The sequence below is a fragment of the Zootoca vivipara genome, chromosome 11, assembly GCF_963506605.1.
Source record: "Zootoca vivipara chromosome 11, rZooViv1.1, whole genome shotgun sequence".
In the NCBI taxonomy this organism is placed as follows: domain Eukaryota; kingdom Metazoa; phylum Chordata; class Lepidosauria; order Squamata; family Lacertidae; genus Zootoca; species Zootoca vivipara.
Window position 1 is genome coordinate 29,366,356 of NC_083286.1, and position 24,415 is coordinate 29,390,770.

General features: G+C 40.1%; 1 protein-coding gene across 1 annotated transcript in view; it reads right to left on the reverse strand.

Moving 5' to 3' along the window:
- The window catches only part of ADGRV1 (adhesion G protein-coupled receptor V1), a 251,651-nt gene extending 228,811 nt beyond the window's left edge, over positions 1–22,840 (reverse strand). Inside the window, exons 1-13 of the mRNA XM_035100245.2 lie at positions 22,804–22,840; positions 21,831–22,015; positions 20,994–21,143; positions 18,330–18,425; positions 16,578–16,682; positions 15,377–15,490; positions 11,962–12,527; positions 10,324–10,594; positions 8,517–8,846; positions 6,788–6,964; positions 5,420–5,643; positions 519–645; positions 243–425 (exon numbers count right to left, since the gene is read on the reverse strand). Coding sequence (XP_034956136.2) covers positions 243–425; positions 519–645; positions 5,420–5,643; positions 6,788–6,964; positions 8,517–8,846; positions 10,324–10,594; positions 11,962–12,527; positions 15,377–15,490; positions 16,578–16,682; positions 18,330–18,425; positions 20,994–21,143; positions 21,831–22,015; positions 22,804–22,840 — 2,565 coding nt within the window. The remainder of the gene's footprint in view (positions 1–242; positions 426–518; positions 646–5,419; positions 5,644–6,787; positions 6,965–8,516; positions 8,847–10,323; positions 10,595–11,961; positions 12,528–15,376; positions 15,491–16,577; positions 16,683–18,329; positions 18,426–20,993; positions 21,144–21,830; positions 22,016–22,803) is intronic.
- Positions 22,841–24,415: the final 1,575 nt, after the last annotated feature.

Consider the following 24,415-nt stretch of genomic DNA (forward strand, 5'->3'; position numbering starts at 1 on the left):
AACTTACAGGCATGTGAAAACACAGAAAAGAATCGGGAAAGAGAAACATAACATTTTCTCCTCCATCTCAACACAAAGTGGCCATGATTATTTCATTCTTAGGGCAATGTTAGCATTTTCAACACTACATAACCCACCAAAAATCCCATCAACTCAGGAGGATGTTTTAGATACGAAATGTCAGAAGTGCATCCTTTATTATTTGAAGTTAGGCATGAGGAATTCTTTCTGCCTCTCTTTACCTCTGGAATCCCATCCATCTTTGTTAGCAACGTAATTTTAATTTCTCTTTCTCCAGGCTTAAACTCCAGGATTCCTGTACTTCCATAGAACTCGCTGTCTCTTGGTTCTACAGTATAACGTAGAAATTGTTTGATGAGGGCTCCCCTGGACCGGACAATCTGAAGTTCAACAGATTCTCCTTCCTTTAAAACAAATCAAAAGTCCAAAAGGCTCAGTACAGTATTCTTATTTGGTGTGGTTCCACCATGGAAGGGGTTTAGTTTCTCAGCACTTACTTTTATCCTGTAGGGCCCTCTTGAAGATATAGAAAATTCAAACACTCCTCCAGGATCATCATTTTCCAGAATAACCACTTCACGGCTAATATATCCAGATTTCAGGATCTGATTTTCCACATTCACCCTGAAGAAATAATTCCAAAGATGCTTTTAACCAGCAAGTTAGTTTAGCATTAAATGCAGCAGATGCCTGCAGTAAAATATCAGGGCTTCCCCTCCACCACCTACAACCATGTTGTCCTGAAATACCCTCCCACTGAAGGTACATTTGGCCCCATCACTGGCTCCCTTTCTGGAGCAAACCCACATTTTATTTGCTAATGGATTGAATATATTATTCACTTTGTTATTCTTTTATTATATTGGATTGACTGATTATTATTTCTTGAATTCATATTTTTGCATTGTAAAACCAATTCATGAATGAGTGTCGAAAAGTGGTATACAAAAGCTGTACTTAAAGAATGAACAAAGTCTTTCTGCACTGACAATATTTTATTTATATTTGCCTAGAATTTGTTTTTCAAAAAAAAAGATTAAACATGCACACTTCACACAGAGAAAGACAATAAAACACAGTGGCATACAAGAGTACTGGCTGGTAAGTTTTAAAAAGCACTGAAGAGCAGGTTTTACTGTCCTGCTAACATGTAACAAACTTTCCAATAACATATGCTATGAAAAGTTGTTGAAAGTAAATATTTTGTTTCCAACTTCATCTGAGACAACATTTGTCCCTTGATTGTTTCCTGTCAGGCAGATCTACCCAACAAGCAGAGATGATTTCAAGAGCTCACACTGCCAATGAGAATCCTTCAAAATAACTTCAATGCAAAGGTTTCTGTTTATACACACACTAAATCTGAATCTTATTCTTAACCAAATTCAGTGTTCCTGAAGTGATACTTCAGGAACTGAAGTTGAAAACTAATGTTAACTTATGCTTAAGCTTTTGATTAGTTGCTGGAGCATATAAAGATTATGTTCCTAGATAATTTGTATTAATTGTTTTTAAATGGTCAATGATGTATTTAAAGTGGCTGCAGCACTAATATGTGCGATTTATTTCAATAAAACCCCAATCCTAAACCCGCTTACATGGAAGTAATTCTCCCTTAACATGGAAGCATTTACTTCCAAGTCAATGTGCATAGGGTTGTGATGTATGTTCCCTAAATATTGCAGTGAAAACACACAATCTATTTGAGGATGAAAACAATTTCTGTTTAACTCTAAATTCAGCTCCATTATACCATATTTGGGAGGCCCGATTTCCCAGCGGTGAAATCAGAACAACCAATCTACTGTTCTGCATTATCTTCAAACATCAAACACCAAGCCATGCATTCATAACTTTTTATTATTATTCATAGGCCCTACATAAAGAAACGTTTTCACTCCTCTACCCCATGCTCCCAAATAAAACAGCAACAGGAAGCATGCATTGCCCAAGGAGGTCCGATAGGCATGGTGCTTCAGAAGGAAAGAAATATTAAAGGAGACACAGTCTTGTCCAGACCAACCACTTCCAAAACAAAGTGCTGATTCACTGAATACAAAGACACAGCTTGCTGCACTTACCCAAAGTACACGACAAACCTTTCTGTCTCTACCCTGTCAATACAGAGAGAAATAAGTGGGGGGTAGGAATAAAACCACTGTTTGCCAGATTCTTTGTAGGAGAGAGTTCTTTAGAGGAGGAAATAAAAAGCGGGGCGGGATAAAAAAACAAAACAACAACACCTTTCCAGTGCTAATGTTCACTTTATGGGAATTCTACTTGCTTGGCACTCACTTGTTTGACTAATGCTAGCAAGAGGTTCAGCAATTCCCACTCATGGGAGATGACCCCATGACCAATTGGGATGTCAAGGACCATTCAAGGCCTTCGCTGCCAGCACTGCTCCAAGAGCCAGCCGCCAGCTGCCAAGCACTGTGCAGGCATACAGGCTACATGGCAGCTGAGTAAATTTTATTCAGCACCATTTGTAATTACTCAGTGCTTTTAATTAGACAAAAGAAACCCATTCTATTCATTGATGCAAAACTCTCCAGGACCTGCCATCCCACTACGCTGCCCAAATAATTGTCTGAGCAGATAAAGAAGGGCAGGGGTTGCCATTGTTCAGATTTTTGTAATGGGGACATATTTGAAAGGCCTCATTTAGGCAGGAGTTAAAACAGCAGGAAGTGTTATTTGTGGCTGCTTTTTCAGTAAATCAAACAGTAAGAATGATGTAAGAGGCGAAAGCATTTTCCAAGCCCAACATTTTATCTGCTCGAAACAAATGCTTAACCACTTGTCAGAAGATACGGCTGGAAATGGAATAGTGCCTCTGATCCTAACCTAGCATTTTTAATACCCCAGTTACTTTGATTCATTATAAATTGCTGTCTGCATGTATATAGTCCACTGTGTATATCTTAGTGGTGCAAGCATGTGTGAATGGCATTTGTCCTTGGGAATGTCTGCTCCATAAGCTGCCACTGAAATTCACAGGAGTTCTGCAGAAAAACCTCTCTGTATAGAAAAAAAAACCTGTGCTAAGTGTTGTATGCAAAGATCATACAGGTGAAACTCGGAAAACTCGTCGAAAAGTGCATTTATTTCAGTAATGCAACTTAAAAAGTGAAACCAATATATGAGATAGATGCATGACATGCAAAGCAAGATATGTCAAGCCTTTATTTGTTGTAATTGTAATTATTTGTTGTTAGGCGGGTCAATTATAAATAGAATGTAATTAATGAAATGTAATAGCAATGCTTATTCTTGTTTATTTTTGTATTATTGTAACTATTTGTTTTATTACTGTGGAATTTCCAAAAGCATGCATTTGTAAAAATTAAAAGAAAAATAAAAAAAGTTGCATTACTGAAATAAATGCACTTTTCGATGATATTCAAATCTTCCGAGTTTCACCTATAATCCCTTCACAAAGGGTTCAGCAGGCAGAACAAAGGTAAATGTCAGGACTCTAATAGTGTAGATAAACAGGGATGTACCTAGGCTAGGTTGGCCTCCGCCAAGAGCACAGAACCAGGGGAGCACTCAAATCATAGAATCATAGAGTTGGAAGAGACCACAAGGGCCATCCCATCCAACCCCCTGCCAAGCAGGAAACACCATCAAAGAACACCACCATCTGGATCCAAGTGGCTATGAGCCCGCCCACCTGTCCTCACACTTCCTGGGTCACTCCTTTGCTGCTCTGGGCAGCCGGGCAAGGTGTGCAGGCTCCTCTGGGTACCTTGGTGGAGGATCCTCGCCAAGGGCACAAGGAATGGGTGGCACTGATACAGCTCCTTGCCAAGGGCACAAGAGAGCCTAGGTACACCTCTGAGTATACCGGTAAGTGAAGTTGCCAAGAGCAAACTAGCAAGTCAAAGCATAAAAACTGGAGGACAGGTTTAAGCACAGCACTAATAAGGAATGTCATTTTCACAAAGGCATTATGAACCACAAACTGACTGAAGGGGGAAAGATGACAGGAAAAGAGGCTCAGGGACAGAAAGCTGGTTATATTACCATAGACACCAGGGCCTAAATCCCAAACAGTTAAGCATACCTAAGACCACTGACACCATAGTGAGCTAACCTGTGCTGGATTTAGGCCAAGATTACAAAACAAGCATTTTCATATCCTTGATAAGCAATATACATGATGTATATGGTGTAACCTAGAGTTCTTCTACCTTGGGTTGCCAGATCTTGTTGGATTACAACTCCCACCATCTCTGACCACTGGCTAAGGCATGCCCCTCAACCCCCCACAATTCCAGGATGAGTGGGACATGCTGGAAGTATAGATGCCATCCCAGCAACCTGGTGTTATGTCTTGAGCTTGGATCCTTGAACAATAGGAGGGAAGGATTCTAGAAGGCAGCAACCTGACTGGCCCTTGGGAGCTGTCCCATCCGGCTCCAGGAGGGGAGTTTGAATCAGCCTATCATGCTTGAACCTCTCTAGAATGTAACACCTGAGGATTCTTCCCTGAAACTGCCGCTTCCTCCTCCAAGTTCCTGTTATCCTGAGGATCCACACATTTGCTGATCTAACATCAAATTCTGAACAACTGATGTGATAAAGTACAATAATTTTATAGCAATGTGTACATTAAATGTGATATAGAACCAGATAAATAATATCAGACATAGCATTAAGGTTGATAGATCTAGTTTTTAAAATACGAAAACAAATCAGCTCTGTTGTCACTTTAATATTTAAAGTATACCCAGTGCAGCAGCTCACCAAGTATAAGAACTAACTGGAAAAGGAAGAGGGTAACTTATGTATGGAAACATGAGCAATACTCTGTATGAAATTAAGTTACATAATGCCTGTTGAGGCAGCAGCAAAGAAGTTGAAATATCATAAATGAAATTCAACTCCTTTTCTTGTGTTAAGTCACTGAGACACCTTACTATGGAAAATCAAACCTATTACTTTTGAATGGTATGGCATTTATAAGAACCAGATCATTACAGGCACATTTTGACAGAAGTATAACTTTACATGAAACTGAAATGGAGATTTAACATAATTGTGCCTTCAGAGCAATGTTATCTGCCAAAGGAAACGCAGAAACAATTTCAGCGGACAACCAATATGATAGAGCCATCCATTTGCATATTACGTATGAGTCAAAGGATTCTTTAAAAAAAAAAATATGGCTCTGATTCAACATATAAAATGTCATGGATGCATAAGGTGTCTATGAACATTTACAGAATAATCTATGCATGTTTACTAAGAAATAAATCCTACTGTCCTTAAAGGGGCTTACTCAATATACCCCACCCCACAAGTAAGCATACAAGCATTAGCTAGTGCATAAAATAATACAATCAGGATATTAAAAAAGGGTATGTTGTGACAAATTATTGCAGAGTAATACCTGTCTAATGACAATATTAGAGTCTCATTCATTTCTGGGATATCATCAGCTTTGACAGTAAGGTTGATTGCTGTGTCACTTTGTCCAGATAAAAATACAACAGAGCCAAAGAAAGGACTTATATCATCAATAGTTACAGCTTTTGGATTGAGGCCAGAGGGTATCAGGCTCCAGAAGACAGTAGCTTGTCCATCAGTCCCATCTCGATGCAATGGAATAGAGGTCTAGAATGTATACCAAGTTGTGTAAGTTTTTTTTTTACTTATTGAATGTACATGCAACCTTAGCTGCCAAGCTACAGCCATTATCAAATATCTGAAAACACATTTCTGAAATAGCACATAGACTGATTTATTTTTAACTTCTACAGCATTCTGCACCTATGAAATGCATTGAAAGAATTGCATGGCATCTTTTAAATATTGGTGAGGTGTGTCACAAACTAATGAAACATGAAAATTGGGGGGAGAAAATATAAATATCTAAGAAAAAAATCAGTGAAGTTCTCATGGTTGGGATGCAGAATTTTTGTGGTGCTCATCTTCCTTTTGAGAGATGTTTGCAAGTAACATTGCTTCCTTTCTACAAATCATCTCACCAGCAATCTTCACTCTGTAGCCTACCTAGGAGCCCACATTTCAAGGCCCAGATGAAGACATCATGAGGTAACCAACCCCTCTCATGGGGCTTTTTTAAAAAGTAAGGAAAGGTGGGCAGCAGGGGAGGCTGCAGAGTGCTGGATAAATGTTTACTTGGAAGGAAAACAGTGGTCAGTGTGGTTCGTTAAGGGAGCTAAGAGTTGTTAGGAAAACCTTAACAAAGTACAGTTCCCGGGATTCTTTTTGCAGAAAGCCATGACTCTTAAAAGTCGAATAAGAGTACTTCAAATGTGTGGTGCGGATGTGGCCAAAAACACCACCCCTTTGACCTCACAACAAGGAAGTAGCCCTAAAACCCCACACAGAGCAAAATTCTGAAGTACCCAAAGAATGAGGCAGAAAAAAATGAAGCCTCCACATGGAACAAAAAAACCTTTTGAGAAATTGGAGGGAACAGTGTTATCTAGAACTTGATTTTACCTGGAGTTAGGAAAATACAACTATATGACCCTTACCTCTGAGTAGCATCTTCATAGATAGCAGGGAACAAATGATGACATTTCAATTTAACTGTGATTCAGAGTTGTTAAGATTATTTTTCTTCATTACAGAACCATGATGACAAGGCATGAGAAATATTTTGAATAAGTAAGTGTTGCAAAATAAATTATTTCCCACAAGCTTGCAGAAGTTCGTGTAATGTGAAGGCGGAATAGCTGAAGAAAATGTGCAGTATGCAAGAACAACGTTTAAATAAAGATTTACTTACTACTGTAAAAACAGCATCTTCTGGCTCATGTAAAATTACTGGAAGATTGCTGATAAAGCCAATTTCTCCATTTGCAATGTCAGGCGTAATTCTTAAGGAGATGTTTTGAATTTCTCCTAGTCTAGGACTTACAGGTGGAACTAGAGGAGTGATAGTCAGCAATTCAACTTTTTCAAGCTGCAATAAGAGGAATAAAGATTTTAAGATTCTCTGCCATTCCTACATATGCTACAATGATTTATAGGACAGGACAACTAGTTGTTGCATATTTTTAATGTAAGCTGCAAATATCTGACCAGGATTTTGCAGAATCCTGCTGCAAAAAATGATAATACATAATTCCCATGATAGGAAGAGATTATTTCCACTTCTCAGTTATTCTGGGAAAACACTAATTTACGTCTACAGATCTTTATGCCTATCACATTTGAACATATAAGGAAAACATGCAATCACATGTACAGTTCTGCATCAGAATAAGTGACTGTAAATTGCTGAAGCAGGTTGTGAATAGGCGTTCTTCCACCAAACTGAACCATTTTGGAGAGGAAGACTCCAGGATCCAGTAAATTAACACCCAGGAGATGTTTGAACCTGCTGTAGAACCTACAATGAACTCCCAATGAATGTACATAGAGAAGGGGAACAGTTGCAGGAGATGGAGAAGGAAATAAACAAAATCATTTCCATGATATTCATACAAAATTTTCTACAATATTTTGTGCCTTCCCTGTTTTGGAGTCATTATCATGGATCCTAACTTTTCACATTTATTTATTAAAAAATATTTGGAAACCACCAACTTATTTTTAAAGAAATCAAGACAGAGTCTAAAAAAATAGAAGGATCATGTAACAGCACAGAAGCAGCTCCTTCCATTCACAGAATGGAGCAAAAACAAAGCATCCAAACTTTTATTTTTATTATCGATTTTATAACAGTGTGGGCTGCTGGGATTGGGATTGGACATCCCAATTGGGCATCCAACCTCCCCAAAAAGCCACGGCAGAACTGGCTTCAGTTGTTACTATTACAATTGCTGATACTTTTAAAAGAGCCTAACAGAACAAAGTCCCATGGAGAAATGCAAGAGTAACATAAAGTTTGGTGGATGAGGTTCCCAAAGGGCATTTTATCCACTAATGCTTTACATGTTTTCTTGACCCAGCTGAGTTCTTTAAAGAATTCTGTACTCCTTTGAATTTGGAATGTACAGACATATTTTTACAAAGTTATATTTCAGGCTATACCAGGTGATTGAACTGGCTATGGCACTGAGAAGTACCCAGTTAATTATGCCCTCCCACTAGAGGTCAAAGAGAACAATTACCAGACCTTTAGAAGGCATCTCAAGGCAGCCCTGTTTAGGGAAGCTTTTAATGTTTGATGGATTTTTGTATTTTAGAATTTCTGTTTTTTGGGAAGCCGCCCAGAGTGGCTGGGGGAACCCGGCCAGATGGGCGGGGTATAAATAATAAATTATTATTATTATTATTATTAATCTTTTCTTCCTTACCAATGTTTTCTCTAATTTCAATTGTGTTCTCATGTCACTTCCTCTTTCCACAAACCTCATTCTAAACTTGCATGTGGAAATAAGGTTTATCCAAGAAAAACATTAGACTTCCCTAATAAGGCATAATGGTGTTCAAGGCAACATGAGGGGGTGTTTCATGTTATTGATGCTATAATGATAAAAGTTATGACAATTTTATACCATATCATATACCTGTACTAAGAAATGGGCCCCGTTTTGAAGAAATGCATCATTTCTTATTGGTACTTTTACAATTTCTCCAGTTCTTCCTTCTGGAAAGTAGAGGGTGCTTCTTCCCGAAATGTTTAGAACACCTTCTTTAGCTCGCTCAGGATCCACAGGCCCAGCAGGGATATACAGAACTGTATAAGACAGTCTCACATCTCCCACTGTTCCCTTTTGCCTTGCAAAGCTAAGAGACAAAAAACGTCCATCGGGGCTGCTTTCTATCCTCTGATCCTCTGCAGGGTAGAACTTTATTACACCATAAACATCATCACTGTCTTGAATGTAGAACAAAAGCTACAAGAATGACGACAAAGTATTCATGTTAAGAGCAAATTACCATTAGAAATCATAATAAATTATCAGATCACTGTTTGTAGGTATTGATTGGATTATGAGATTTTTATCGCTCCCAAGACAGGCAATGCAACCACAGAACTACTGACTTTACATGACTGCACCATTTGTGGTAGCTAACAGTGCTCGTGCTAACAGTGAACAAGCACTGCCATGTAGAGGATGTGTGCTCCCAGAATTTTCCCACACTCATGTCAGCAGCTGGAAGTAAGCTGCTTATTGTAGCAACTCATCATAAGAAGGAGCAACTGCCTAACATGACCAGGAAGGTCAAGTATAGAGGGTCTTAAGCAGAACATTTTGCTACTCCACTCATTCTACCCTTGAACATTCTGTTAGCTAACCAAAGGGATCATAATGTGGAAATCCATCTAACATGCAATTGTATCAGAAAAACTGCGCCATCACCAGAAGGTCCTGAAAGGAACAGCTAAATGGATCCCACGAAGGGCTGCTGAGCCACTTAAGTTCAAGGGCAGAAGTTCTTCAGGATAGAGGTGAACCCTTTCAGGTAACAGGGGCATCAGACTCTTGTCCAATTTAGCATAGCATCCTAATATGTTAACTTAGGCAGGAATATTATTCCATAGTCTCTCTATGAGTGGGAGGAAGCTAGCTCTGAGCAAAACTACTTTTCTAGTAGTGTAAAGCAAAAAATAAAAAATGTTTTCAGTAGTGCTGAAAAGCTTCTCTCTGAGGATTTTTCAGCAGTGCCTGGGAAAATGTTTTGCCTATTTATTTGCACTGCCTTCTCTTCTCATCTCTCTCAGTTGGTTTTGTTTGATCTCACTGAGACTGTAACTTAACAAAATCCAACCAGCAACACAGTGGAGCAATGCCACCACATTCACAGCATAATAAACACTGATTGATTGGGATCCCCTGTGTAACTGAACAATAAAGCTTTACCCTCCTGGATTTAGTTACAGGTAGGTAGCCATGTTAGTCTGCTGTAGTCAAAACAAAATTTAAAAAATCCTTCCAGTGGATGCACATGAAAGCTCATACCAATGACAAACTTAGTTGGTCTCTAAGGTCCTCCTGGATTATTTTGTTTGCCCTGATGTCATCATGTAACCAAATATGATTAGCTACCTAGCATTGTGACGTCGTCCTAGTTATCCATAAACTGCTAGCAATGAGGGGTTCTGAACGAGACTATCTTATTAGAAACCAACACAAACACCATCACTGACTCCTAGAATAAGAAAGCTAATTTTACTGAGGTTTAAGTGTCAATGCAATGCAGCTGATCAACAGCAGCACCAGACTGGAGAAGCAATGGTGCCAAAAGGATTGTAAAATAAAGACTATACCAATTATATAAATAATTGGTTTAAATAATTGTACTAATTGGATAAAACTGGCATCTTGCTGGAACGCTTGAATTTCTTTAGGCGAATTAATGCAGGCCTACCTCAGCTGGTTCGCTCACTTCCGCACCCCCCTGTATTGTATGAGCCAGAATCCTAAGCAGATATGGCTGTGCCTCTTCAGGGAAATGGTCATTAACAATGTTCAGAGGAAGAGATGCTATCAGCTGCCCTTGAGCAAAATGCAATACCCCCGAGTCTGGAGTGATGTCTGCAGTCACAGGCGAAGGATCAGTGCTGTTGCGGGTTATAATCCAGGAAACCGAAACATTTCCATGTGTTCCACCATTTCGTACAACTGTGATGCCTTCGTACCTAGAGGTTGCAAACAAATTAACAAACAATTTTCTAATTTTAACTCTAGTGAAACACTAGAGCTATAATTAAGCACTCAAATGAACCTACAAGTTACTCCAATATATAAACACTGCAGGAGCTAAATGCCCTCCCTGAGTAGAGTTAAACTATTGTTAACTATGCAAACTGGCTTGGAATATTTAACTAAAGGTAGAAATAAGTTGAATGGTGTCTGTGTCTGATCTCTGTTGTTCATCATAATTCCCCACTCAGTGCTATTGCACTGGTCCTGGGCTATTGTCCTGTGCTGTGTTTATTCTTCTGATCCAAATTCTCCTACCCAACACATGCAGACAGAAGCTCCAACTTGTAAGTAAGGAAGAGACTTTTAGCAAGGCAGGTAACAGTTCTGGCTCAGCAGCAGACACAATGCTCAGGAGTCACAGCTCAGGATCAAGGAAAGAAGTACAAAACTGGGCAGAAGTGACAAAGATGCCCCAGAAATTTCCCCAGCCCCACCCACTAGCATTTAAAGACGAAGCATATCAGACTAACTGGTTAGACTTTATCACCTTGTGGGAAAGCCAAGACTACGAGTGTGCACTCCACTGGGGTGGGTGGATCTGCTCTCATCTGCAAAGCTGGCACCTGGTTCTAGGTGTCAAGAGTGCACCCTCCTGTTCCAGCCCCTGTTCAGTTGACACTGCCTCCAGCTCAGTTTCCCCACTCAGCTGAGCAAAGCCTTCCCCAGCCTCCACTCAGGCCCTGTGCTCCGCAGGAAGGTCAGAGTAGATAGCTGGCATCCCTTTTCTAAAGTCAGGGTGGAAAGGGGAGTTCTCTCTTCCAACTAAGGTTCCCAACAGTTCATCCATTCCATTTCCTCCTCCTCTTCAGTCAAAGCCTGCCAACCCAGGCTCAATCATGACAGCACTGCAGGGTTCATGACAATCCATTACTTTATTCAGAACACTTAGGGTGCAGGTGGACAGACATTAGCACTCTTCAGGCACCATGTCCAGCACATAATGACACGTGGAGCAAGGGCATGTGTGGTAGCTCCACCCACTCTGATATGTCTCTCCATCCACCCCTACAGCCCTCCACACACTGGAGGGCGAACAACTGCAGCAGGGATCTGTAGACTTATGCAGGTTCCCTGTGAATTCTAACCAAAGCACTAGTCTAAATTCAAAGTACTTAAGGCATTCATTAACAGCAAGGCAAAGCATAATTCAGTGCTAAGCAGCCCTGATAAAACTTACAGCCCTGATAAAACAAGGAAATAGGAGCATTTTCCCAGCCCAGATTTGTTTCTCAAATAAATTCTAGCTAGTTTTCTCCTAAATCTACCTTAGCACTTCCAATGTAATAAAAGGAAACAGTACCTTAACATTTGATCTTCGTCGATAACAACTGGCCGAGTAAACAGGATGTTGTTGATAGATAGTACTCCATAAGGTTTATCATTGGGCTGAATGGTAACTTGGACAACAGATGGGTTTGTTAAAACAGCATCTCCTTGCAAAGTGTCCTTAAGTAGCATGATATGAAATGTCTCAGCAATTTCTGGTATGGCATCATCAATGATTTTGAATTTTATGTAAGATTCATGCACCGAAGGTGGGAAAATGATAGTTGTGTTTGGCTGTAGATCTAGAAAGTCTAAGTTAAACTGTGCATGTGCTGTTGAATTCCCAGTTACAACAGCATAGCGGATGGAGACTTCATGTTCATCTGGTCCAATTATGTTTCCATCATCATCTTTACCCCGAGCTATTGGGATTGTTAGTATATCGTCCTCTTCATGCACCATATAAACACTTTGAGTGAATCGCACCGGGCTATCATTTTTCTTAATAATAATCTCAACAGAATTTCTTGAGGTGTTGATTTCAGCTCCTCCTTCTACACTTTTCAGATAAATAATAAATCTTTCGTCATCTTCTGGTATCTAGAAAAAAACAAGTTTAATGATTAAGGATAACTCAAATCAAAGGTAAATATGTGCAAATCAACAAATTCCTTGTTACTGAAATAGAAACCCTGCATTTCCTTACCCTATAAAATATTGGTGTAAATGATCATTGAAGCATCGATGTGCTAAGAGAAAAATGTACACCTCACTCAGATTATTCATCTTTTTTAATAATAGGAACACTTTACAGTTTCAGCCTGCCATCTAATTTTGAAAATATAATGCTTCTTTTTAAGACTCCGCCCCCCTTTGTATTCATTTGCATAGAATTCCAACTTCTGATCCTGTTCTGATGCTCATCAACTATCTCTGGACATATTTTCATGTTATACTGATTTAAAGCTTTTTAAAATTTTATTCTATGCCTGTAGTAGGGAGAACCTGGGGTGGTGGAGAGGATGAGAACCAGCAGAGAACTGGGTTTAAAAGCAATGACAGTTTTAGCTGCAGCCTCCATGACTTTGCTTTCTAAAAGGGATGAAAAATGCAGGTCTAGCAGCCCATCTGCAAAAAGAGGAAGCTAGAGAAAGAAGAACAGCTTAAGACAGCAGATGGTTTGAACCAACTTTTGGTTGCCTTTCACCACCAAACTTGGGGTACAGGGGTTGTGCCAGCCTTTGAAGCCAGCTGGACCATGAGCCTTCACCCTTAAGCCCCCCCATCCATGAGGGCATGCAGGGTTCTAACTCCCAACTAGTTGTGATGATCTGCATACAGGAAAACAACCAAAGTTTTCTCTATATGGAAAGCAACAAAACAAAAACTCATGCCCAAAATCATACATAGACAGACAGGCAAAATTCCTTCCAGTTATGAAACAGCATAAAAATATCTATAAAAATACCAAAAGACTATCCATTTGTCAACTCCATGCTTTGTTAATCAGAACTGATTCCTATACCCACAAATGCTCATTAGCATAAACAGTATCATAAATTTCCTACAGTTAGGGCTTGTCTACATTGTTGCTTGTCTTGTGCCTAGAAAGCACAGGTCTGAGAGGTTTTCTGCTTTGTCACGTGCTTTCAAGACACAGGTCCAAGTGGTTTTTCATTTGCCCCACTTCTTTCCTTGGGAAAACTTGCTGTTTGCTGCTGAATCAGAACAAATGTCAACCCACAGGAAAAACCTTCTGTCCTTAAAATCTTGACAGAAGAATTAATTCCTTAATCATTTTTGTCACAGAGCAAATTGGTTTGATAAACTCAAGCACCTATTCCTGGATTTTGAGACTCAAAAGCAGTTAATTGCTCCTGAGAGACAGTCTGATGGCAAATACTCAAATTTGTTAGTGTGTAAATCCTTTTGAGGCAAAGCTGTTGCCTTGAACTTCCAAAGGAGGCTCCAAGTCCCAATTCCTTACCTTTTTATTTCTTTTCATAGTCATCTGCTAATTGGAGATTGCATTCAAGGGTGGCCATTCAACTTGTCTTTGCAGTCACAGCCAACTTCATTCCTTGTTTGTACTGCTTATGCTTTCATAACAGACATTGACTTGCACTCCCAATTCAGTTTAGCCCACGAAATATCTAAGTCTCACCACTTCTCAGCACAATCAATTTTGTTCATGTCATGACGAAAAGTTACAGCATTGGGGACTTTTCAGTTCAGAGAAAAGGCAAGGAAGAGGCAGCATGATAGAAGTATATATAATTATGCAACTGTGAGGTTACCAATGCCACCCTGAGCAATTTGGTATCATCAGCAAACTTTGCTACCTCACTGCTCACACTTCTCCAGATCATTCATGAGCAAGTAAGGAAGCAAATGTCTCAATACAGATTCTTGGGAAACGCCACTTCCTACATCTCTCCATTGGGAAAACTGCCCATTTATTTCAACTCTGCATTTCCCATTCCTTAATCAGCACTACTGAGTCCCAGAACTACTGAGCTTACTTGGGAGTCTTTGATGAGGTACTCTGTCAAAAACATTTTGAAAGTCTAAGTACACAATGCCATTTTGAAAAGTCTAAGTACACAATGCCAATTGGATCACTTCTATCTATATCTTTGTTGATGCTCAGGCTAGTTTAAAAGTGGATAAAAACACCAAACAACTAAAAGAAGCATCCAACAACAAGAAATCAAATCACCTTTGTAGACCAAAAAGGCTGTCTGATCAATTTTAAAAAAGTTTCCAGCAGCTAGTGGCAAGCTATCAGAGAAAGGAGGTATAAATCTCTTTAGTATTTCTACTGTTGTCAGTGATAGTAATTCTGAGTAAGAGGCAATCAAGTTCACCAGTCTAAGGTGAACCAATGTCAGGAATGAGCCAGCTCCTGGTGGAACTTTACAGCCTGCTGCAGAACAGAGGTTTAGATTTGACGCAGGCTGAGCAAAGAACACAGCAGACAGTGGTGACTCCTCTGGACATTGGAATACCGGTTGCCAAGGGAACAACTAAGAGTGGGCTGGAACACAGCCAAAGCTCTCAGGAAGCTCAAACAGACGCGAACAAACACAGGGACAGTCTGTCAGAACAGGAAGAGGCTGAAGCTAATCCAATAAGTCCAAAGAGTCGGTGAATGGGAGGGCTGCTATATAGGGAGAAAAGCAAGAGATATAAGGGGCGACAGTTCAATATATTCTGTAAGAACTGGAAGAAGTCTTCAGAAGGATCATCTTGAGTGATAATGCTGGAGGCTGCATTAGAGCTGTCCGGAGCTATCTGCTTGTTTTTGCAATAAATCCTCCTTTTTAATTACCTACACTTACTGTGTTATCAAGCTGGGAGCCTGGACTCCTAACAGCCAATCTTGCCTTATTTATTTCAACATGAAACACAGATCAAAACCTTCAAAAATTGTTGATATGCACTCTCACCTGGTCATCAAGAACAAGTAAGTTAAAAATCAATACAGCTGTTCCAGGAGGAAAGGTGATATTTCCTCTTGCTGAGCTCAAGTCTTCTTCAGCAGGATTTGGACCACCTTCTACCTGTGAAGAAACGTTGTGCCTGTTCAGCAAACATAGATGATGCTTCCAACCATTTGTAGTAAGTTCTAAAAAAGCAAGCCTCCTTGATAGAGTTGGATAATCTTTTGATATTTAAGATGAAAGAACATTTCCCATAGTACTAATAAGAATTCAGAAGGCAATTATTTAAATAATGGTAACCCCCACCCAACCATCAAACCACACAAGCTATGCCTGCTGCATTTGGCAATTAAATCTAAACAGAGGAATGTGTTTGTTTGTATTGTTTGTTTGAACTTTAATAAATCTTATACCAGTACTTCCCAAAATATGCCTATTTTATAGGACCAGTCTTGTTCTCAGGATTGAGAAACCTGTAATTATACTTCCCATTTATCTCATGGGGAGGAAGGTGGCAATAAATCAGGCTCATTCCAAATTTTACATAGCTGTCCTGTTCAAGCCAGGTTGTTGAACCTTTGGGGCACTAAGAAAAGCATGCAGAGTACTTATCTTGAAGCAGCTGTTGACCAATGGGTAACAAGCTTCATACATCAGAGTAAAGAGTCAGGCTTTGCAAGGGCAGGGAATACCCTGGCAGAAGCTAATATGTTGAGCTTAAAAGGTCTGCAGTGCAATTGACCCCTTGTATTCCAAAGCATGGCTTGATGACTGTCAGAGCCTGGTCTCTCAAGCAAAGCTGCAAGGAATTCTACAGAGTGGTGTTCTGGCTTAGGGTTATGCAATGTGACACCACAGGTGCCTTTAAACTGCATCCTGTCTTCTCCAGCAGGGATCCAAGGTGAGTGAATAGGTTTAGGTATTCAATGAGTTGATTCAGAGCTCTGAGCTTGCAGCTCCCAGATATAACAGGAATTATTCATCCTCCACAGAGAAGAATTCCTCTCTCTCAGATTTTAGGTGTCATGCATCCCTGGCTTAAGGTCCTTATCACGAGCCACCACTAGGGAGATCATGGGGCCAGATTATCTAACTACAAACTTATAAACAATTAGAAAAGTCATTTCAGAGATGCTATATTTAATTCCAAGACTCTCCAGTTTCACTTTAAAAAATCTTTTAAGGGTAGTTATTTCAACATACTTACCACATAAATCACAGTCACAGTTCCATAGGTACCTTTCTCCCGAACAAGAGTGAGAGGCACAGATTCATTCCTACCTTTAGGCTCACTAAGTGTGATTAAGGCAGGCTAAAATGGGAGGGAGGGAGGGCGGAAGGGGACAGAGAAGAAACAGACAATCAGGTACCGATAAAATATCCCAACAGCTGAATGTACAAAGGGCTGTTACCATAGAAATGCAAACTCCCAGAGACAAGTTAATCCAATTTGTGAAGTGGTCCACTGATAGCATTTCATTTCCCAGCAACCAAAGGCATGGAAGACAACAGAGATGAATATTTCGTTTTGAACAAATATGGAAATGTGCATCCTCAATTTAAACATTTTGGCCACTACCGTGTTTCTCATATTATAAGACACGTCTTATATTTATTTTTTCCTCAAAAAAACACACTATGGCTTATTTTCAAGGGATGTCTTATTTTTTCCCTCCTCCTCCTGCCGCAGCCGGCATTGCTGCTGCGCCTATCACTATGTCTTATTTTCGGGGTATGGCTTATATTCCTTGAATGCTTAAAAATCCTGCTATGGCTTATTTTATGGGTATGTCTTAAAATATGAGAAACAGGGTACAAGCCAATTAAAAGGCTTTTGTGTTACAATATTTATATTGCTTTTTGAACTTGTTAAAATAGATGTTCAGCTAATCTAGTCACATTAAAACAACAGCTGAAAGCTTTGCTAAATAATTTTACTGAAAGCAGCAGCAATTTTGACATCCAGATTTCAAGAGATAAGGGCAAGCAGATTTCCTAAATCTTGTCTTTTAAAAATTATTATACAGATAATCAGCCAAACTCACACTCTCAATTTTTAACTCAGTCTTTATTGCTCTTCACCTCCAAACAATGGGCACAGCAGCTAAATTTGCCCTGTGAGGTCAGTTGTTGTTGTTGTTCTCATACCTATAGACTAGCTGAGGATGTGTCAGTATGGCAGACTGTTTCTTCAAATTATCTGCCTCCCTTCTCTGTTGCCTCTGTATTGTTTGTATTTGCTATCTTACCGTACTTCCCTTGATAAAATAACTATTTAAAAAAAACTCACCCACAATTATTTCACTGATTAGGACACTCACCGAGAACATTTTAACAATAATCTTAGTCCTTTCCTCCAAGTAGTAGTACAACACGCTATTCTTCATTTGTCTGAACCTTAAGGACCGTAAACTTTTTTTGTCCTATTACCATTTCCTCTGAAGTCAATACTTGATCACTTTCTTCAGCTTATTTAGGAATGCATTAGGCTCCCTGATCTCCTACCCAAGTGTCAAACTCCATGGTTGCCACTGGCTCATCTCTAATGTCACAATCTATGAGGTCATAATGAGCCCAACAAGCCAGAGTCCACACACAGGCTGCTCTGACACAACTGGAAAACCTGCTCAGTTAAGTAGCAAAAGTAATGTCTTCACACCAAGGGCTTTCAAATGTGCTGATCACTTGAGCAGTCTCAAAGCCTTTCACTGGATAGATTTCTTGAACTGATTATGATGAGGCAGAATGGGGTTAAGGTAAAGGTACGGCAGATGAAAGAAAGTTGTTTATCTAAAGGAACCTATGGCATTTATACCTGCGGAGAGAGCTGAACTCACTCATTATGTCACAAGTGCCCAGGAAGATGTCCATTTCCCCACTGACGTCTATATTGTTCGTCTGATAAATATCCCCATCATTCAATTTCAAATAACAAAAGGTATAGAAGATGAAAACATACCATATCAAAAGAAATGATTCCAAAGGCATTGTCATTTGATAAAATTGTTACAGATACAGCTCTGGGCAACCCAAGCTTTACTCCTGGAGGCGGATTCTAGAACAAACGAGGCACACAATATGGAAAATTAAAACGGTGGACTGTAAATGGACCAGTCAATCTATACATAGTGGAAGGCGGTTTCAGTAAGGCCCTGTATTCAATAAAGTGTTTATTTTCAGGGTAAAGGAATTTCTCTTTAATGACACATTCCAAGGAAAGGTATTCAAGTCAACTGAATGCTCCAAAAGCACTAACTTTTCATGGGATACAAATTCTATAGACTCAGTCTGGTTAAACAACAAAGTGTTTGACACAAACTTTGGAGATCATTAATCATAGCTTGACAATATTAATGATACCATAGCAATAAGGAGCTACATGAGAAGCATCTGTTTCCCACCCTCACCCAAGAATCTGGAGTTTGGGGATCTTTTTAGGTCCATCATACTTTATGGGTGATGACCTTGAACCAGAATAAAACAAAGGAACACTGACACTATGAAAAATCTTTGTATAACATGTTCACTGTACAGTATTCATAAATCACAGGGACTTGCTATTTGTAATGCACAGCGGACAGGGGAGAGAAGACAAATGAGAAAACAGTGAGGATTGCTTCCATGTTTGAAATATAGCGGAAGCTGTCTCAGCGACCTGTCTTTATTGAAAATGCAAATCCGAACAACAGCAGAGAAAAGACCGGGGGGGGGGGGGGTGGCAGACGACAAGAAGGAAAAAGGATTCTAAAACTGACCAAGAAGATCATCATCTACCTCAAAGGAGAGGAGCACACAGAAGAGTAGATTTTTCAATGGCTACATGATTGTAGAACAATTTATTATGGAAGCCTAACAAATTTATTATAGTATAAATCTAACTTTTAAAACAATGGATTAGACACACTAGCCAGGAAGTTAGACAATAACAAGGGAATTAAATCAGCTCCCACCACCACTGCCTCAGGGTGATAGTGTTGTCTCCTATAACAGCAGCCTGGCACAGAAAAATGATTCTGGGCAAGGGCAGGCACCCTGTGCAAGGCCAAAATTTGGTGCGCCTCCACCTCTTGCCTTCCATTCTGCTCAATTCACTGTGTCATAGCTGCAGTGCCCTGCAGCGCTCCCTAGGCTTGGCACCCAGTGCAGCGGAACTGGTCGCACTGCCCTGAACCCGCCTCTGGCAATGAGTTAAATGGTAGGAAAAATTTCACCTGCTTAATAGGTTCTTACAGTTATCCTTTCTCTCAAGTTCTTATTTTGTAGCATATTGCTTTGTCAGATTTCTTCAGTAACCTTGCCTGTGGGTTTCTTGTCTATCCATTTCATACTTCCTGAGACCTCTTCCCACTTAGGTCCTCAGCCTGCCCCACATAGCTCCTCCTACCGGTACCTGCTTCCCCAGGATCTGCCTGAAGTTTTAAACCCACCCAGGAAGACAACTTTTTATTTGCTTCTCAACAAGTACATTCCACTACTGAATATTTCCCTAAACCATTTGTGAACAGTCCGTGACATCACACCATCTCAGCCAGTTTGAGTTTTCACCACCACAAGCACAATATAACTCAGGCATCCCCAAACTTCGGCCCTCCAGATGTTTTGGACTACAATTCCCATCTTCCCTGACCACTAGTCCTGTTAGCTAGGGATCATGGGAGTTGTAGGCCAAAACATCTGGAGGGCCGCAGTTTGGGGATGCCTGATATAACTCAATGAATTTAGCAGACTCAGCATACAATATTTTAATTGCAACTACACAACTATAGCAGAAGGCACCTGTCTTGCTCTCAGAGTTTATAGTTCATGTTTTAATTTAGAAGGACATTTCTGTGATTTTAAGCTGCTATACAAGACGTGCTTCTATATTGAAATTATTTGCTTAGAAGATCCTGGGAACATCTCCTAGAGAACGTGACTGGAAATATTGTGAATGTTCAGAGGCTCACCCATAAAATGCCAGTCATCAATAATAAATGAAAGACATTATTACAAGTTCAAACACAAAAATATCAAATAACCATTCCACTTAACAAAATAATGAATGACTCTTTTAAAAGGAGGACCAGGCTACAAGGGAAGGAGAACTGTGTCTAGTTAGTAATGATTGATAAGCTTACAAATGGCAAGTATCTTAAAACTAACTTTTAAACAGCTCTACTTGCTAATACATTTCATGAAAATCACAACAATATTCAAAAATAATTCCAGGAGTCATTATGTATATGTTTTAGATTATTTATTTGCAATGTAATGGATCCTGCCCCTTCACTAAAGCCTATATTTTCAGATGTGAAGCTTGTTGCCTTGTTCCCCAACTCTCTATATGGATGTATTTTCTTCTTCCTTTCACTTCAAAACCTAACCAAAGTTTTAAAACATTGAAGCATACCTAAAATGTTGAAGACCCTTTGCTCAATCAGTCTTGGCTATCCAGGAGCCCTTAAACTGTTTTGGACTACAACTCCCATCAGGAACTGTCTGGCACTAAGAGTTGTAGTTCAAAACACCTGTAGGGCCTTAGGGTGGTGATGGCTGACCTAGACCAACAACATGGGAAAGAGCAGCTCTTCTTCCACTGAGGCCACACATGTACCTCAGCTTAGTCAGAAAAATTATTGCCTACCTGTAATGTCAAATAAAATATGAATGTCTCATCAGCCTCCGGAAGGTCATCGTCACACACAGAAATGTACACAGTTCGGTTTGTTTCTGCCTCAGATATGTATGCTGCTGCGTAGGTGTCAAAAAAGTCACCTGTATTTTCACCGTGGATCTGCAATTTGCACACAACAGAAACAATTAAATACTTCTGCTCCAATGCATATCCTGTGCCGTTATTAAAACAAGCAACTTTATTGCTACAATAGTACATTTCTAGGGTTGCCAGACTCAATAGTGGACAGGACTTCTGTGCATTTAATTGCCCTGCTCTCTTTTGAGTCTGGAAACCTTAAAGAGAAACCAGCAGACCCTTTGCTTGGAAATTAAACAAAGGGTCTGCTGGTTTTTCTTTAAGGTTTCCAGACTCAAAAGAGAGCAGGGCAATTAAAGGCACAGAAGTCCTGTCCTCTCTTGAGTCTGGCAATCCTATACATTTCCTATATAAGATTGCAAGAAGTGCCTGCTGGATCAAGCCAATGGCCCATCTAGTCTGTAGCCAACCAGATGCCTATGGGAAGCCTGCCAGCAGAACCTGACTGCAACAGAATTCTCCCCACCTGCAATTCTCAGCAATTGGCAATCAGAGGTATACTATCTTCCAGCTGTGGGGCAGAACATATGATGGTTGTGCTGGTCTTCAATCTAGTAAAGAACCAATTTTTGCCCCAGTTTTCCAAGAACAAATGGATATGCCTGCTCCATCCAAAAACATTTATTTTGTTTGTTTGTTTTTATTGTAGCTAATGTTCAGTGTATAACTTTGATATAACAAAAAAAGCAGATTAGCAACATTTCTTACCGCTACAATTGCTGTGACATTCACTGGTTCCCCTGTTCGTTCAATAACTAGACGTATAACTGTGGTAGATGTTTCATTAACAATAAATTCTGTTTGTCCGGCGAACTGTACTTCTGTTTCTCCAGAGATGAAACTGGTGGAAAATGCTAAAAGGAGTGTAACTATTGAACAGGCAGAGAGCATCCCTGAAAAGAAAGGACAGAAACACAAATGTGGATATGGTAAGTGTTTTCACAAGTGTTTGCTTTGACAAGGCAAAACTGGCGAGCCTACTGAAGTCATATTTGTGCTTCCATTCTGGCCAGTTTCCCTGGACATCTCTGGACTTGACAGAAACCACTGAGATTTCCTGACTAAAACATATCCTGAGGTGTGCTGGACATTCAAGCACTTCTGGGGCAGTTCTTTTTAAAATAGACCATTGCAAAGGAGCTTTGCAAAAGCTTGCAGTTCTGACTGAGAAACGTCAGGGTTCTACCCAACACCAAAAAAGGCAAAAGAAAAGCCAATGTCAATTTATGGGCTTAGTTCCTTGAAAACAGCTTGCCCTCTGTGGGTGTCCACTCACAGCAACAAAGGCTGTTTACACACTCCCATTACTGTGCCCCTAACTGCTGTTTAGGAAAGCAGTGTATACACAGCAATTAGCCACAATCCATATCTTTCTTGCTATTTATTATGAAATATTGCTGTTTGATGCATTTCCCCTTAAACCACCTTCAATTTGAACTGAGAAAAAGAACCACCTGGCTGCACTTTAAGCTGGTAATGTGTACACAGCCAAAGTCTCTCTGGGATGCACTCTTGACTGCATGTTCCACTAGCATACCAGAAATTATGCAGTGTAAAACACTACAAATCCACAACAGCAAGAATCTAAACCAATTGTTGCAGTTTTTCTATATACACACAGGTTACAGTTAAGCCACCAACAGCACAGTCCTATGTATATCCACACAAAAAGAGGTCCTACTGATTTCACTGAAGTTTACTTCCAAGTAAGTGAGCATAGTATGCAGCCTAAACCTGGAATCCAATGTACACAAAGCAAGGAACTAAGGTGTGTCGAAATGCTCCAAATAAGCAAGAAAATAAAATTGATCCTTGGTAGACCTAAGCTCTACTTGGGCACTGTCCTTCAAACAACTGCATAGGGGGAAGAGAAGGCCTGCATCTACTGACCTGACCCCCACAACACACACACACCATCACTTCCCCAACACCCATGCATTTAGGGGGCATGTCCATAGCAGAGTCCCTTTTACCTTACCCTGTGTTAGATAGGTAGTCTCCCACTGTGATGCCCCTAACATGTAAAGGGGGCAGCAGGGTATGTATGTATGTATGTATGTATGTATGTATGTATGTATGTATGTATATGCTGCTCATCTGGCTGGTTTGCCCCAGCCACTCAGGGTGACTCCCAGGAAAATATTAAAAACACAACAAAACCTCAACCATTAAAAACGTCCATGAACAGGGCTGCCTTCAGATGACTTCTAAAAATTATATAGTTGTTTATCCATTTGACATGCGATGGGAGGGTGTTCCACAGGGTGGGTGCCACTACTGAGAAGGCCCTCTGCCTGGTTCCCTATAACTTCACTTCTCACAGTGAGGAAATTGCCAGAAGGCCCTCGGAGCTGAACCTCAGTGATGTAGGTGGAGACACTCCTTCATATTTCACCAAAAAAACTATAATGGAGAGTGCTTGGTGATCGGGGGGGGGGGTGGAACTCACAGTGGTGGTGGGAGGAGTAAATAAATATCTGGGAGTATACTTATAATCTCTATTTGTGCAACACTGGTAAGCAACATGGTCTGAGATGCAATGCTAGACCAACTAGTCACATCAACCTAGTTGCTTCTATGACTCCTCAAGAGGGTGCCATGCTTTAGAATCGATGCTCATTAGTACTCAACAATTTTAGAATGCAATATTTTGAGGAGAAGAATCAGAACAACTTAGAAAGCAAATATCAGGATTAAAAAGGAGGAGGGGAAATCAAAACAATCATGATAGTTTTGCTGGAACTAAAATCCTCAGTACAGTGGTACCTCGGTTTATGAACACAATTGGTTCCGGAAGTCTGTTCATAAACTGAAGCGAACTTTCCCATTGAAAGTAATGGAAAGTGGATTAATCTGTTCCAGACGGTCCGCGGAGTACTTAAACTGAAGCGTTCATAAACTGAAGCGAACTTTCCCATTGAAAGTAATGGAAAGTGGATTAATCCGTTCCAGACGGTCCACGGAGTACTCAACCTGAAGCGTACTTAACCCGAAGCATGGGTGTAATTGGTTCCAGAAGTCTGTTCATAAACTGAAGCGTTCATAAACTGAAGCGAACTTTCCCATTGAAAGTAATAGAAAGTGAATTAATCCGTTCCAGATGGGTCCGCGGCGTTCGTAAACCGAAAATTCATAAACCGAGGTGTTCATAAACCGAGGTTCCACTGTACATCGTTTTAATGAGTATTAATAAAATAAATGTAGCTTATTTCTAACTTGCCAAGTGATTCCCATATTGGTTCTGCCCCCAGAGCACAAATGTTTCACCAAGCGTACAACTTCAACATGAACAT